The following is a 17,432-nucleotide window of genomic DNA, read 5'->3' as shown; positions in this document are numbered from 1 at the left end:
CATTTAATTATTCCAAAGTTTTGTTATAATTTGTTTATTATGCAATTAATTTGGAGATATTTCAATGTATTAGTTATTTATTTGGCCCATCTCTCCAATACAGAGATTCTTTGTAGACAACATTCGTAGAGATACACAAAACTGCAATAGCATATACTACTCCATTAATGGGAAACCCATCTTTTATGCACACCTGCTGTAGGAAGCTGCAATGGTGAATTTCAAATAATTATTTGAAAACATCACCAATATTTCATACCTTTTGCCTTACTAAATTTTCCATTTATTATTCACCAAGCATTTTTGAACCTGTACTTGTTGAAAGTAACAACTTGCTGATCCAAATTGTTGGTATTAGAGTGTACTTCATAAACGCTTGACTTATTTCTTTATGTTATTTCTTGTATGTTAATTTAACATACAAATGTAATGTTGAAAGTAAAACCAAAGTTGGTTTAGTGCCTCTCAAGAGGAAACCTATGAAAATATCAGACATCTTCTCCTTCCTGTTCTTGATCCACACAGTGATTATTGTACTTATGAAGATAATATAGAGAAATAGCGATGACAGTTGAACTCAAGTTTCTGAAAGGAAGGAGGTTCAAGACACTTAGAAGCTAGAAATGATGGCAAAAATTTATTTTCCTCTCCATAGGTTTTATTCTAAATAAAGGGAGTGACAGAGATGGTCTTAGACTTGGTGGCAATTACCTAGTAAGAGAATACATGGCATCCTGATAAGAAAAATGTAGTAGGCTAAGAAGCATTCCTGATAATTTCACTCCAGAAACACTATGAATAAGGACAGCTCCAAAACAAAAGTAATCCAATGTGTGATCACTTAAAGAGGAGGAACAGTTTTCATCTCATATAGATTTATTTCTTAGCTATTCACATTTAAGGACTGGGAACTGCAGGAAAGACAAACTGAAAGACAGGAATATGGAGTTACTCAGTTTGTATGCTGTAACTGTCCCCAGTATGATCATATGAGAGAATGAACACAGTTTATGAGACAAAGACTAAGTTAAATCAACTCTTTGTTCTCTCTGGTCTCTCAGTAAAATAAAAGTGGATGGAAAAAAATGTTAGAAAACAATCTCCATGGAATATGTACACAAATTATACAACCATGATACACATGAAATACCTTAGCAGGTATGTGACTTCCAGATGTATCATTAAACATGTTTAAACTTTCAGCTAAATATGAAAATTCTTTAGGAAATTTTCAAAAAAAAATTAATAGAACAAACAAAACCTGAGCCAATTCTGTCCTTTATTATCTATTTAGCCAATTTATTTTATCTTGAGAAGAAAGCCACAGCATCTAGACAACTTTTAGCCCAAATTCTGAGCTTCCATGGCATGACTGAAAGATATTTTGTGTCTTAGAGATGTTCACTGATGAGGATGACATAGGGAGAGAAACAGGAAATTTAAAAATGGTCTTGCCAAAGTCTATCCATAATAAAGGTGAGACAACACAGTTAGTTATAAATAGAAAACTTTCTTCAGCCACTCATTCCTGTCTGCTCTCTGAACAGATATAACTTCTATCATGGAAATGTCTGCAGGCAGTTACTCTGAACATTGTCAGGATTTTTTTTTAAATTACAAAGAAAAATATTTAAAAGCAAACTACTCACCTATTCCAATGAAAGCAGCTTTGTACCCTTCTTCTTTCAAAGTACTAAGAGTCATTTCATCCACTGACAGGCTTTTGCCACAAATTATCTATAAGAAACAATATTTCAATAATGATGTTTTGGCATTTGGTTAATTAAAACCTTAACTTTAATATCAAAAGGAACAGAAAATCGATATATAAAATTTCATATACATGTAGACATATTTTTGTCTTTTAGTATATAGGCTTACATGTACAAAACAGTATATAAATAGAACACTAACATGTCTTACTTAAAAGGACTAAATGCAAAAGTCTTTCAATGAAGTAGCAGAAGAAACACTAGTGTATTTAAAATCACATCAGTAAACTTTCATAGCTTGATTAATATGTTCAAGGCACTATGTGAGGCACTTTAAAGAATAAAATGATAAATGAACACAGTTCCTGCCTCAATGTATAATCAGGATCTGTGCAGAAGATATACATAAATAAATGTAACATAAAACAGAGTGTGATTAGCACATGTTTACAGGAATTTGGAGGATAGAGAGATTCACTCTGGCTAAGTTAGCAGGATGAGAATACAGGTAACAGAATTTTAATAGAGCTTTTTAAAATAATAGATAGAATTTTGATAGGGGACATGGTCCAGGGAAGGTGAATAAATCTGGGAGGCAGAGGGTAGTCATCCCTATTAAAAGTCACAATAACCCGTTCAGTACCCAGTCATGAGCCAATTTTCAGATCCGGAACCTACTGACTGCAGAAGGTGGCCAAGTCCCTAGGAAGAAGGACCTGTAACATCCCGCCAAATTAATACTATAATGATTCCCTTAGTCCTTCTCTAAAGGGAGCTATGGCCATTTACACAAGTACTGTACACTGGGGAAAGGGGAATAATCACACATTTCAAGGACACTGGACACAGATCTTTCACTGACCTTGATAGCTAGGGATACAAGAGTACGGACTACAGGGACAAGGTAAAAGACGGAGCCTGGTAGAATTCTGGCTCACAGACCACTGAGATCACAGCCCCAGGTAGTGATTATTCTCCTAGTCTTCAGCTGCATAAGCAAAACTGCTATACTTGTTAGTTGAAGTTATCCCCACATTGGGTCACTGGTCTGTGAAGTAAGAGCTACAATGGGGCGCCTGGGTGGCTCAGTCGGTTGGGCGTCCGGCTTCGGCTCAGGTCATGATCTCGCGGTCCGTGAGTTCGAGCCCCGCGTTGGGCTCTGTGCTGACAGCTCAGAGCCTGGAGCCTGTTTCAGATTCTGTGTCTCCCTCTCTCTCTGACCCTCCCCCGTTCATGCTCTGTCTCTCTCTGTCTCAAAAATAAATAAACGTTAAAAAAAAAATTAAAAAAAAAAAAAAAAAGAGCTACAATAATTGGGAAGGACAGAGAACTTCCGAAACCCCAGTCGAGAGCAAATCAAACACACTACCATATACTGGGGGTGGGTAGGATGGGGAGAGATGGTGGTGATCCATGTCATATTTCTGTGTAATTCACCAGTCTGGTCTCAGCAGAGGCCAGATGATTCCTAGAGAATAACTGTAAACTACTGGAGGCTCAACCAAAGAGTACCCCTGAATACAGTTTCTGTGATAGGTGTGGTATTATTGCTAAAGCAGACTAACAAGGCCACAGGTACCCTGCATGTGGTATACGTTTCCATCCTGCTGCTGAGAAAAAGGAATCAGAAACAGTTCACATTCACAGAGGAAAGATAAGAATATTCATTTACAGTTTTGCCTCCGGAACATGTCGACTCTCTACTGTAATAATATATGTAATCTGAAACTATCTGGTCACCCCACAGAACATCACAGTGATCCATTACATTAAGAACACCATGCAGATTGGACAGCATGAGTAACAGGTGGCTACTATGCTGGAGACTTTGTTAAGACACATGCCCTGCAGAGGGCTGACAATGAACCCTAAGAAGATCAAGGACTAGCCACTTGAGTGAAGTTTAGAGGTCTTGTCAGGTATGTGGCAGTATATCCTCCCTAAAATAAAATATTTTACTGCAATTTTGCTTTCATTTACCACCATAGAGATGGAAGCACCATTCCTGGTAGGCTTCTTTGGGTTCTGAAGATAGCATGTTCCTAAAAACAAAAGCCTCTAAACTGAGTGGTGGAGGGAGAACAAATTTTGTGTATGAAACAGTACTTGAAAATAACCTGCACAGAATACTTAACTAAGTGCAAGGCTCTCTTCTAAACACTGCATATATGGACTCATTTAATCCTCACAAGAACCCCTATGAAGTGGTATCAGTATCCTCATTTTACAGATGATGAAACCAAGGAATAAGAGGGCTCAGACAACCTTCATCAAAGTTACATCTATAGTCCAACTGCAGAGCCAGCAGGAGTAACAGTTATGCCCTGATGATTCTGAAGTAAAAGGAGAATGAAGGGTAGAACTGGCACCATCTTCAAAGGCACAGAACAACACATCGCATGTGAAGACCTACTGAAATGTAGTGTTTCTGGAATACAAAGGGTAAAACATAAAAAAGAAAGAGAAAGTAGGGGGAGAAGATGTCTGAGATTGTATCATAAAGGATCATTTTTGTTTTCCTAAAATACTAATTCTATTTTTATATTGGGAGATGGAATAACTGAAAGTTTCTAAGCCGAGAACAGCCAAAGTGAGATTAAAAACGAACATTCAGAACTCTGGAAGATATCAAATACCACAGAAAGAATCAAAACATCAAGTAAATATATAATATTAAAGATGCTTATAGTATCTAATAGTGTTAACTAGCATTAGAATTAGTAGCATTACATACTACTCAATGTATCCAATAGTAAGATTTCCAAATTTTAATTTATGCTAATTTTTAAAGAATAGATTTTTTATTTTATTAAACTATTTCTGATCATAAAGAAAGTTCTACTGTTTATTTTATGAAATACATAACCTTAATACCGGTATATAATAAAGGCTAGACATAAAAGAAATCTATAGGTCCAAACATTCTAAATTGAGTTTTAGCAAATAGAATGAGAATGCAGTTTCCAAAGTTGAGCAGTGGAATACCCTGCCAATGGGTTAATTAGTGGAAGTGATCCTCAGAATACCTGACTTTAAGTTTAGTTTATCCACTGCCTCAGCAAAAGATTCAAGAAATACCCCCATCCCTCCTGAGGTGGTGCGTGTATGGGCACAGCAATTTAGTTTAGTAATGTTACTACATGCTTTATCAAATGATAATAAAGACATCCCAATCCTTCCACTCTAGTAGAGTGAACATGTCTGAGTTTATAATGTACAGGAAAGATGTAAAGACATTTCATATTTCTACAGTCTGTTTCCAGCTTAGCAGGCAATGTATGCAACTGGGGAAGAAAAAAAAAATTGAATTATACGTTTGTGTATTGAAAACTGGAAAGACAAGTAGCTTGATTCTTGGTATTAATACACTAGAACTGGGACCAGGAAGACTTTACTATACTGTGGACAGACATTGTGAGAAAGATGGATAATAGCCATCATTAGGAAGTAGCTCCATGATGGAAATGAGACAAAGCAATAATGGCAACATTGAGTGGAGTGTCAGGCACCAGGACTCTTCTCTGTCTGTGCTGGGAACTCCAGCCAAATTTCCCTTTTCTAAAAGCCTTAGACTCCCAAACATTTGTTATCCAATCAATAATTAACTCTGTAAGAAAGAACAAGGAGAAGGACTCTGACAAAAAAAGGTTAAAATTTTGTTTATGTTATGCATTAGGAAATTGGGCTCAGAGATATAACACATAGCTAAAACTAGTTATTATGAGACAACTACAAACATCAAAAACGTTCCTATGGCTGATAAACTATGAAATCCTAACATTATTTGTTAAATAGATATGATGCTAGAACAAAAATCACATGGTGAGCATTTTGCTTGTGTTTTTGTTCCTTTAGTCCTCTGTACTTCTGTATATGTAATATTTTTTCATCTTAATTTTCTTAACATGAATTACAACACATATTGTACCTTCCTCTAGTGGCTTTGGTAATTTAGGACTAAGTACTCAAGCTTCTTAGTTAAAATCAGAAGAAAATTTACTCCACTACAAGCTCAGCATAAGAATTATTACTATTCCAATATATGGGCTAAATATAAGCCATGAGCCAAAGTTCCATCTAATATCCCCTTTGGGACTTCATGAAACTTTCTTTACATCTATAATACATCTTCATATATAATAATATTTGTAATGTAAATAGGTTTACAACTTTTTTCTGGAGTGGAACTCTTTCTTCAAATGAAATATATGATACCCATTATTAAAAAATACAGATTACAACATACACGCTCTTCACATTTCTGATAGAATATTTGGCTAAATAGATAAAATATTTCCAGAATCCCTAAGACAGGAGATCAGATGGAAGAATTTAAAAATAATATTTAGCTTTCTTCAGACACAAAAACTATTTTGTCAGCTATTAATAAATATATTTCTCTCCTCCAGTAGTGTTACGATATGTTTTTATATTAGTTTTCCAATAACATTCTATAATAATGGAAATGCTTCAAATAACTATAATAAAAAAGAAGATGATGTAGAGAGGTTATCAAAAATGAGATCTTAGGTATTTTTACTCAAATTATGAAGCAGAAGACATGCCTAATAAGTACAAGTTAAGTTTAATCAATAAATAATTCTATCAAAATATTTTGAGAAATAGCATATAAAGATATTTAGAAAAATATAAGATTTCATGCAGATTTACATTTTTGCTTTTAAAAATGAAGTCATTAGAAATATTATGAAGACTGAAACAAAAATATTTATATCCACCTAATCTCAATTGCAAAACAAAGAGTATTTAAAAAGTTAGTGACATTGACACAAATATCATGAGACTGTTAAAGTCTCCCTAGGGTTAAAAATAATTTGCTGTGGTCTAAGTAAATTTCTTATTATAAAATAAAGAGATTTTTTTATTAACTTGTTTTATTTATTTTTTTAAATTTACATCCAAATTAGTTAGCATATAGTGCAACAATGATTTCAGGAGTAGATTCCTTAGTGCCCCTTACCCATTTAGCCCATCCCCACCCCCACAACTAAAAACAGACGAACAGGGAAGGGAAATAAAATAAAGAGATTTTATAAAAATATCACAGCTAAAAGGCTACTTCTTCTTTTAAATTTTTTTTTTTAATGTGTATTTATTTTTGAGACAGGGAGAGAGAGACACAAGCAGGAGCAGCGGAGGGGCAGAGAGAAGGAGACACAGAATCCAAAGCAAGCTCCAGGCTCTGAGCTGTTAGCATAAAGCCTGACGCAGGGCTCCAACTCATGAACTGTGAGATCATGACCTGAGCCGAAGTTGGACACTTAACCAACTGACCCACCTGGGCACCCCTAAAAGGCTACTTCTTCTAAGGAATGAATAATTTTATTATAATAGAAGGATCCTTTGATGTGAAATCAACTGAATATATTTAAGAAATTAAAAACTATATATTCTGCTGATAAGTAAAGTGAAAAACAAAAACTTGAATTCTATCACAAGAATACATGAGCAAATAAAAATATTATCCTAAACAATTCTATGAAAAGGAAAAAACAATCAAAACTATAACTACTGAAGAAAAATAACACTAGTAATACTAATGAAAACATACAGATTCTGACAAGAGTTTATTCAAAGAGAAATTAATAATTTAAAATGGTTTCAGTATTCATCCTAGAAAAAAGAAAAGTATACAACTCAAGACATTAAAAAAGAATAATAAGTATAAGAATAGCATGAGGAAAGAATAAAGTCAGCAATTAGATAATAAGAAAATATAAAACTAAGAGCTGGTTCCTGTAAAGAATACATTAACTGGAAAACCACTACTCACTTTTATCATTAAAAATGTTAAGAAAATACAATGTATAATCCCAGGTACAGATGAGATATTTTTTGTTGTATAGGGGATAACATGTTTAAATGTATGGTAATTAATTCAAAAGTCTCAATGAAATAAATTTTTCTAGGAAAATATATATTGGCCAAATTGACAGAGAATGAAATAGGTGAAAAGACTGATAACTATTAAAAAAAAAAAAAAAAAAAGCCAAAGTTCTATCTCTCATAAAAAGGCTTGAGGTCAGAATGGTAAAATTTTCAAATTCAGTAAAATACTTGTCTCAAGACAATACTCTTAGCAACAAGAAAATAATGAAATGCTAGGAAATTTATTTTTATAAGTCTACCATAACTCTATTACCAAAAACTCACAAAGATAACAAACACAAATAAGTAAAGCAAAACATAAACAGGCTTTCAGTAGATTTGAAACTCTGCAAGGACAGCAACGGTATTTGACTATTCCCTGCTCTATTTCCAGTTTTAGTGTTGATTACATAAATAAATGCAGGAAAAAGGAAAAAGACTAACAGAGCAAATGTAGACGTACACATATAATAAAACAATGCAAAACTGGATATCATCCAGATTTATAAAGGTTTATATAATTCAATATGTTAACTGAGCATAAGTTTTTTAAAGGGGCATTTTGAAAATTTAACACACCCTCCCCATTAAAATAAAAAAAATAACATTTTAATATTCTAAATCTAGAAAAATGTGCTCAATATGATTAAAAATGTTATCTCAAAGATAAAAAACAATGCATGTATTATCACTCTTTTATAACATACTAGAGATTCCAGCCAATGAAACAGTGGAAGAAAAATATATAATGTATAAATAGAGAGCAGACAAAAAGTCTCTTTATTTTCTTGTGACAATGTCTGGCTGCAAAATTTTTTAAATTGAAATTTTTTCAATTTAAAATTAAGAAGAACCAATCTATCAAGCTATTAGATATAAAATAAATTAAAATTATTCAACAGGAAATTGAACTAAGAATGTAGTTGGGAGTAAAGATGAATTAAACTTGGTTTTGGGTATGATGAGTATGCTATTTGGATGATAGATATATTTATTGAACTACTAAGAATATAGGTGTGGAGTTTGAAAGGATGGTTCTAGACTAGTATTTATCATACTACTTGGCAAAAGTAAATTCTCAATAATTATTTGTTGAATAAATGAAACAAATCTATTAGAAAGAAAAAAAAAAGAAAAACTGAATAATAACCAAGATAATGCTAGATCATGAAAGCTAAAAATACATACATACATACACATCATACACACAGACACACACACATACATGAGTGCTGGATAGGAGTTCAAACAGTATGAACTTAGAGCAAAATTCATTTCATTGCCAGGAAATTATTGTTGACTTTAAAATATAAAATGTTAGTTGAGAAGTACAAACAGAAGGCAGGTTAATAAGAATCTGGCAATCTGGCGAGGAGAAAAAAGAGGTAACAAGTGTAGAGCACTTTTTAAAAAATGTATCCTCTTATGGCTAAAGTTGATAAGCTAGAAAAGTTGCAAGCATCCTATCAGTGGATATAAGTCCTGAAAGCTGAAAAAGAATCTCATTGCTGTGTGTCCTCAGAATTATACATACAATTTACTGTTTACAAAGAAAGTTTGAATATTTGAAATGTCTCATTTTAAAACAACCCGAGAGGTGGACAAGACAGTATTAACTTCTTGTTTCATTTAGCCTTTAATTTTTTATTGATATATAATAAAGTCACAGAGTTTAAAATTCAAACCTACAAAATGGTAATAAATACTTCCCATACCTTTCCAAAGCAACCTTACGCTATCAGAATCTTCTATTTTTCCAGAGATATCCTCTGTATAGATGGCCTGATAAGTTTGTATCTTACACAAATGGTAGTACACACTTTTACCTTTCAACAGATATTGACCAAATCTAGGGATGTTAATTGACTTTGTCAAAGTTATCTGACTATAAAAGTAGAAAGTTGCAGGACTATTGCTAAAATATATATTTTTCTGGCACTCAGTACATTCACTGCTACTATGTCCTTGATGGGTTTCCTAATGAGAGTAATGGGTATGCTCTAATTTATGCAATATATCTGGTACTGCAAACACTGAATGGAATTTTGCAATTACTTATAAGATAAATTTAGAAGCGCTTTAAATTGATTTCTGATTCATCTTCAATTGCTACTAACACCTAATATATTAGTTTACACCTGATACATTAGTTTGAAGTCCCAATAAATAATATTTTCCTTATTTAATGAGATTTAGCTAAGAGCCTATATTCAGAATGAAAGACATTTAAAGAACTATTCAGAATACATTTTTAAAAAACAAATAATCATCTTTAAATGATCTATTTTGAACACTAGTTTTGAACGCTGAGCTTTCATAAACTTGTGCACATCTGTTATGTGTACTTGCTATAAGATTTCTTGTTCAGTGATTATGTATAAATGCTTTCTGCCAAATAAAGTGTAAAAGCACAAAATATTGTTTTGAGTATTTCCCCTTTTGATTACTTTAATTTTTATTTCTAAATGCAAGAGCTACGAATAGTTTCTTAATCATTTTTCAAAATATCTTTTGCATGCACTTACAGAATGTTTTACGTAAATCTCAATACTTTATTAATATATTGTGTACATCTATTATGTAAAATTAATAGTTTGAAACAGAAAATAGCAATATGTTCCAGTGAAGAGCCAGAGTATAATACTCCTAATTAATAGAAAAGAACAGGAATATCTAAAGCCAAATTCTGAAAGTACAAATATGTTAACTTTTGACCATCTTTAAAAGAACAAGGTTTATCTCACAAAACAATGAAAAATACAAAGCTGTTGCTTTCTACACCACTGATTTGCTGCTTATGATAAGAGAGGATTATCACATTAACACTACTGACACGATGCATATAATAAATTAAATAAACCTCTGTAAGATTATGTTCCAAATTGTGAAATACAAATGTTTCAGAGTGCACACAACTTGCATGAAAAAAATGTGATTAAAGAAACCAAATCCTTCTATTAGCTGCAGTGAACCCCTAAAGCAATTTAGGAATTTGTTTCTTACAGACAATTAATCACATGCAGGCGTGCCAGATGAGAACTATTGATTGCCCTTTTCCAGGCTAGTGGCATTCAGACAGTAGACAGACAAATGCCCTAAGCAAGGAGAAGCATCTTTCTGCTTCTGCCTGGTGTAGCTTTTAATTGTTCTTTCCTAAAATGTGTGACATTTTGCTGTTAATCTTTAGTGTAGAGCTTACTCCTTACTCTTTGAGCAATACACATGTGTTATGTTTTTCATTTACCTTTACACCAAGGTCCTTCATAAGCTCAATCTCAAAATGCACTGCATCATATGGTAGCCGGAACTGAGGGATTTCAGAAGTACTGGAAAAAAAAAAAAAAGAAGAAGAAGAAGAAGAAGAAGAAGAAGAAGCAGCAGCATTTGTGGAAAAATTATTAATCTTTAAAAAATGCAACATGTCTATATTGATCAGTATTAAAGGAATAAGCACTTTTTCTAAGAGTATTTTCATATTATATGGGTGTGAGAACATCCAACTTTTACATGTATGATACAATATTAAATGGATAGCAGTAGAAATAGTTGCAAGTGGTGTGAAAATAAATATACACATTGGAAAACAAATAGATAATTGGTTAAAAGCAATTCCAACACTTTTAAGTTTGTTAGAGTACTTAGCTGAATTATCTAACAATCCAATGAATTCCTAAGGAAAAAAAAATCTTAAGGGGAACCTGGGTGGCTCAGTTGGTTAAGCTTCCGACTTCAGCTCAGGTCATGATCTTGCTATTAGTGAGTTTAAGCCCTGTGTTGGGCTCTGTGCTGAGAGTTCAGAGCCTGGAGCCTGCTTCAGAGTCTGTGTCTCCCTCTCTCTCTACCCTTCCTGTATTCGTGTTCTGTGTCTCTCTCTCAAAAATAAATAAACATTAAGAGAGTATTTTTTAAAAAAGAAAAAAGTCTTAAAAACATGAAAATTAAAACTATTTTTAGTATTTAATATATATATATATATATATATACGTATATATATATATATACGTATATATATATATATATATATATATATACATATATATTCCACAAATATACAACTAGCTTGTTCAAATTCAAATCTGTAACTTTGAATTACTATGCTGTTTAGAATATTATTGGGTTGGTTCCAGACGATCTATAAAATATTTTTTTATAGTAAACCAATCTTCTATGAAAGCAGTAAGTGTCCCAAAAGGATAGAGTCATTAAAAAGTAATCCTATTTAATATGAGTGCTCACTATTTGCACTTAAAAAACAAAAATGAGCACTAAAATATAATAATTTAAATAGTATAATAGTTTATGGAGTATCAAAGGTAAGGACAAATAAGTCTTCAATGTTTTATAGCAATAAAAAGGCTATAAACATTCATGAATATATACTAATTCATTTATTCAGTTATCTATTTATTCAATAAGCATTTACAAAGTACCAGACACAGCATTAGCTGCAGTGATTTGATGGTGAATTTTACCAAATTCCCGTTTTCAGTATATTCTCATTCTGGTGGGGAAGGTTACATACACAGATAACTACAATAGAATGTAGTACATGCAATGAATGAGGTATATCCAGGCATTATAGCAATACATTTATAAAATAAATAAATAATAGTTGAAGATGAACCTACTGGATCATTCAATACCAAGTCTTTCAAAGTGCACACACAGATTTTTCATTCTTTGGAGACTTAAGAACATAACTATTCAATTAATTTCCATACATAAAACAATTAGCAAGATATGCTCAGTGCTATAGAAAATGCAAAGTATTAAACAGTATAAAATTAATTCCCTATACTACAGGGGCTTTCCATCTAGTTAGCACGTAAGATTATACGTGAGAGTAAATTTGGGCCTAAGTCAGAGATAAAAATCATTTAAGCTGACTTGTGGACTCTAGTCATACTACCTGGGAAGTCATGATAATACTCTGCACCAAGGAGGGCCCTTGGAGGGTATTAGAATACTCCACCCCCCAAAAAAATGTCACTTTGGTATAAGGATTACTTTGAGCAGAAGGCAACTGAGAAGGAGATATAAGAAAAGCTCTCTGCCCCCCTAATATCTGCCTAAAAGCAGGACATAAATTTACAAAGGTGTATCTCTATTTCCCTACCACTAAGGGCAGAACTCTTAATCACCAGGAGATAATTCTAGACCCTTTTTCGCCCCAAAACAGGCTAATAAGACTAAAAAGAATCTACATTACAAACCTTACTAAATAACCCTTATATTCCATGAATTTTCCTCATATATCTACCTTCCCACCCCTAAAAAGTTTGTTGCCTCTAAAAGCCTAAAGCCTTTTCCTTTGTCTTGCCATTTCGCAAATTTATTGCTCTTCGTTAAGAAGCTATATAAACCTCAAGTTCTATCTTTTTGATAGAACCTCAAGTTCTATCATCACTATGTTCTTCTATTTGTATGAATGATACATGTATTAGTGAACTGTTTTTCTTATTAATCTGTCTCTTGTCTGCTTATTTCACAGGCCCCGCCAAAGAACCCAAAAGGGTTGGGTATATTTTTTCCTACTCTATGGCCCGAAAGGCTACACAGAAAGATTCTTAAATATTAAGAATTGTATGTGGACACAGACACCTAGCCTTGGTAGGCATGGGGCTCTGTGTGAGAGAAACTGGAAATGGACTAAAGTTGGGTCTGATGAAGTTTCTCAAAAGGCTGGACAAGAGAACAAAACGATGAGCTGTGAATAAAGAACTCCAGCCAAATAAACCAACCATAGCAAGGCAACATCCAGATACATTGTGAGGCATAGTACCTTCCCTTGACTAAGCCCTAACCTAAAATTTTTATGGTATTTCAGTAAGTGTATGGTACAAAAGAAGAAAAACTTATGCTAGTGAAGGCAAATGGTTGTTATTTAAGAAATAGCTTTGAAAGAAAGGCTACAACTTTTCTGTTGATCAGAAAGAAAGAAAGGATGACATTACCCAACCCAGCAGGAGGAAACACAAGCAAAAAAGAAATATAACTTTGAAAGCTAAAGTAGGCATTGGAGTAAATGGAATGCCAGGCTGCTGTGGCTTCAGCAACTTTGGTTAGATCCTCATACTGCCCTGAAAGCATTGTAGCCAATATTTACCACAGTGCTTAGCAAAATCATTAAGCAAATAATTGTGTAGGATATCTCCAAGGATATCCTACAGGAAGTAAGTGGAAGGTGAGATACTCAAAAAAAAGTTGGTTAGATTTGGTTATTAATGAGTAGACAGGGGATAGGGAGGTGATTATGGATAGTTATAAATGTGACATATTTATATACACCAATGGATAAGATCAGCAGACAGATGGGAGATACATACACATACACAGTACAATGTGACAAATGTAAAATATCACTGTGAACAAGAGTGTTTCAAAAGAGGGGAGGCTTATTGTGGGATGAGATAATCAGGTAGATGAAATGTGACAAATGATCAGCTTTCAGTTAAGTGAAGAAGAGGGAAGGCATCAGGGGACAAAGAAAATGGCAAGGAGGAGGAACAGAAAGGGGAGGAGGAAAAAAGTACACATGCTGTGATCAGGGAATGACAATGGAGCAGAGGGGTTTCAGGAGGCTTTAGCAGAAACACCACAGCCCTGTAATCAGGTATTTTGAGTATTAGATGAATTCCTCCTTGTTTCGGAGCTTTAAATGTCATCTACATGTATGTAATGAATCTCATATTCTTATCCTCAGACCATAATTCCAGCCTTTTATGTTCACTTGAATGTCTAACAGGTATCTCAGGTTCATCAGGCCCCAAATTAAACTTTGGGTCTTCCACCCCAACACTGGATCTCAGACAACTCCATTTTATGAATTGCTCAAGCCCCAAATTCCATCATCTCTATTCCCTAGCCCAGGTGCAGGCCATAAGGGGGTGTAATGATTTAGACTAAACAGTTACATACTGATTAAAATAAGCCTGCTTTGTATTTTCTTTTTTTTTTAATTTTTTTTAATGTTCATTTATTTTTGACAGAGATAGAAAGAGCATGAGCAGGGGAGGGGCAGAGAGAGAGGGAGACACAGAATCCGAAGCAGGCTCCAGGCTCTGAGCTGTCAGCACAGAGCCCGACACGGGGCTCGAACTCACAGAATGTGAGATCATGACCTGAGCCAAAGTCGGACGCTTAACCGACTGAGCCACCCAGGAACCCCAAAATAAACCTGCTTTGTATTTTCACTATGAGCTGCTTTCAACAGTGTCACTGATATCCTAAACACAGTCTCCCTGTCCCTACCCCCCCAAAATCTCTGGTAGATCTAAATTCTAAATAATTGCTATGGTTGCTGTAGAGTTCTAGTAATATGTGAATAAGCTTTAAATTGCCCCATTTTTATTACCCATTCTTAGTAAACATTGAGTTCTATAAGGAAGTTCATGTGAGAAATCCCAGTTAAACAGTGGCCACTGGCACATACTGATTTAGCTGAAAGCATTCCTTGTTCCAACTACCACAGGCAGCATGTGTCTCCACCCCTTACTAGGACATATGCTAATGTTTAAACAGTCGGTTTGGAACTGATAAAATGATAGCACATGAAGCAATATGATTTACATCAACTCTAATTTTGGGCAACTATGAGGCTTTTGTGCTTCAAATTAAAATAGTGAGGGGCGCCTGGGTGGTTCAGTCAGTTAAGTGACCGACTTCAGCTCACGTCATGATCTCGTGGTTTGTGTGTTCCAGCCCTGTGTTGGACTCTGTGCTGACAGCTCAGAGCCTGGAGCCTGCTTCAGATTCTGTGTTCTCCCTCTCTCTGTGCTCCTTCCCCACTCACGCTCCCTCTCAAAAATAAATAAACATTGGAAATAAAATTTTTTAATTAAAAAAAATAGTGAAACAGTGTAAGCTGTATCTTTAATATTGAAATTACTTCAATTGTTAATGTTTTTTATAGGAATGAATCAAAATAGTTTTTATTACTGATTATTATGATTTTTATTGAAAATTACTTTATTGCATAGACTAGAGAATAAGCATATTAAAAAAAAAATCTACTCCAGGCATTAAATATGCCACCATACCACTAAACTGCCAGTTAAAAAACAAACAAACAAACCTTAATGCATTTATCATCACCTGACATATTCTATATTTGGTTTATTGTTTGTTTATTGTCTGCCTTCCCATTACTAGAGTGTAATAATCCCCATGAGAAGAGGTACTTTGCTTTGTCCACTTCCGAGCTCTAGTGCCTGAGATTATGACCAGCGCGTAGGAGATCAATAGATATTGAAGGCAGGAAGGAAGAGAGGAAGGAAAGGAGAGAGGGAGGGAGTGAGAGAGGGAGGAAAGGTAACATCACGTCATGGCTTTCAATACCAAGCCAGAATCATTGTCTCAGATTATGGGGAGCTACTGAGAGATTACAAGTAGAAGGGTGACATAACCAGTTTTGGAAACTGTTAGAAAAATGAATTTGAAAAATACAAATCAGGAAGCAAAGAGACCCATTTGGAGGCTATACAGGTACAGCAAGTGAGATGTTAGGGGCATAGAGGTGGAGAGGTGAGAGGATATTTTAAAAGTATTCACAAAATACAAATTGCCAGGACACTTAAGAGTAGTGCAGATAATTCCCATTTGTTTTGGTGATGCCCTCCACTGAGGGACCAAACTCAGGAAGAGGCGTATTATTGATTGGTATGGTGAAATTTATAAGAGATGTCCAGGATTTTGAATGTATGACCAGGACAGAGAGAGAGGTTAGGACAAGTACAGATTTTAAAATAATTTTTCTGTAAGTGGTAACTGACCATGAAAGTAAATGAGATCACTGGCAAGACCACATGGTAAGACAGGGGATAAAAGAAAGGAAGACAGAATTTGATTGGAAGGATTATTTCCTAAGTTTGTTTTGCTTAAGAAAACAAACTTTTATTCCTCCACTTGTACTCTTTTAACCATCTAAAGTGTTGACAGAAAATTTCCTTATGGGAACCATAAATTCTTGGGGCGCCTGGGTGGCTCAGCCGGTTGAGTGTCCAACTTCGGCTCAGGTCATGATCTTACAGCTTGTGAGTTCAAGCCCCGCATCGGGCTCTGGTGCTGACAGCTCGGAACCTGGAGCCTGCTTCAGATTCTGTGTCTCCCTCTCTCTCTGTCCCTAATCCACTCGCATTCTGTCTCTGTCTCTCTCAAAAATAAATAAACATTAAAAAAATTTTTTTTAATAAATTCTTTAGTACCATCAATGGAGTATCAGAAACCTAAACAAACAAACAAACAAACAAAATCGTTCTTCTATGTTCATGCTGCTTTCAAGTAAATGGAATTTACCTATAACAACTCCCACTCTTTTCATAATACTATTTATTATGATAAAGGTACCACACTGTAAATTTGTGTTACATCACACTTGTACTCAAAATAATTCCTATTGCTATAACCATTTCACCTAAACCCCATTTTTCTTTACTGTCAATCAATATGAAATGCAATAAACATGGTGAAAATGTGTGAAATAACTAAAATTGCTCTGGCTATACAACACCTAGCAAAAATGTTAGAATTCATGTGTACTAATTTTTAAAGGGAAAAGACAAAATCAAAAGGATACACATGCATGCACACTTACAGTCTGTTAATACCATCTTTATTTATCTTTGTTACCATAATATGAAGCCCTTTAACCTTTTTAAACCCAAGTCCTGAAAAAAGAAACCACAAGGAGAGGAAAGCAAAACTACTGATTATTTTAATATTGTTGCCACATCAAAAAAAAAAAAAAATCAATCAATTGTGTTCAATGGAATAGGGATTAAGTCCTTGCTATCTTTCACCAACTCTAGTGATTTTTTAAAAAGTGGTTGTGAT

At 34.2% G+C, this 17,432-nt stretch overlaps 1 protein-coding gene across 1 annotated transcript in view; it reads right to left on the bottom strand.

Moving 5' to 3' along the window:
* Nucleotides 1–17,432, bottom strand: part of DPYD (dihydropyrimidine dehydrogenase) — an 850,732-nt gene that overhangs the window by 573,704 nt on the left and 259,596 nt on the right. The window contains exons 7-8 of the mRNA XM_019457587.2: nucleotides 10,846–10,927; nucleotides 1,650–1,737 (exon numbers count right to left, since the gene is read on the bottom strand). Of these exons, the coding sequence (XP_019313132.1) occupies nucleotides 1,650–1,737; nucleotides 10,846–10,927 (170 nt within the window). The remainder of the gene's footprint in view (nucleotides 1–1,649; nucleotides 1,738–10,845; nucleotides 10,928–17,432) is intronic.

This window comes from Panthera pardus, unplaced genomic scaffold (genome assembly GCF_024362965.1).
Source record: "Panthera pardus isolate Hobbes unplaced genomic scaffold, ASM2436296v1 HiC_scaffold_11, whole genome shotgun sequence".
Classification (NCBI taxonomy): domain Eukaryota; kingdom Metazoa; phylum Chordata; class Mammalia; order Carnivora; family Felidae; genus Panthera; species Panthera pardus.
The sequence above is the reverse complement of the archived record's forward strand: the minus strand, read 5'-3'. Positions and strand labels throughout refer to the sequence as shown.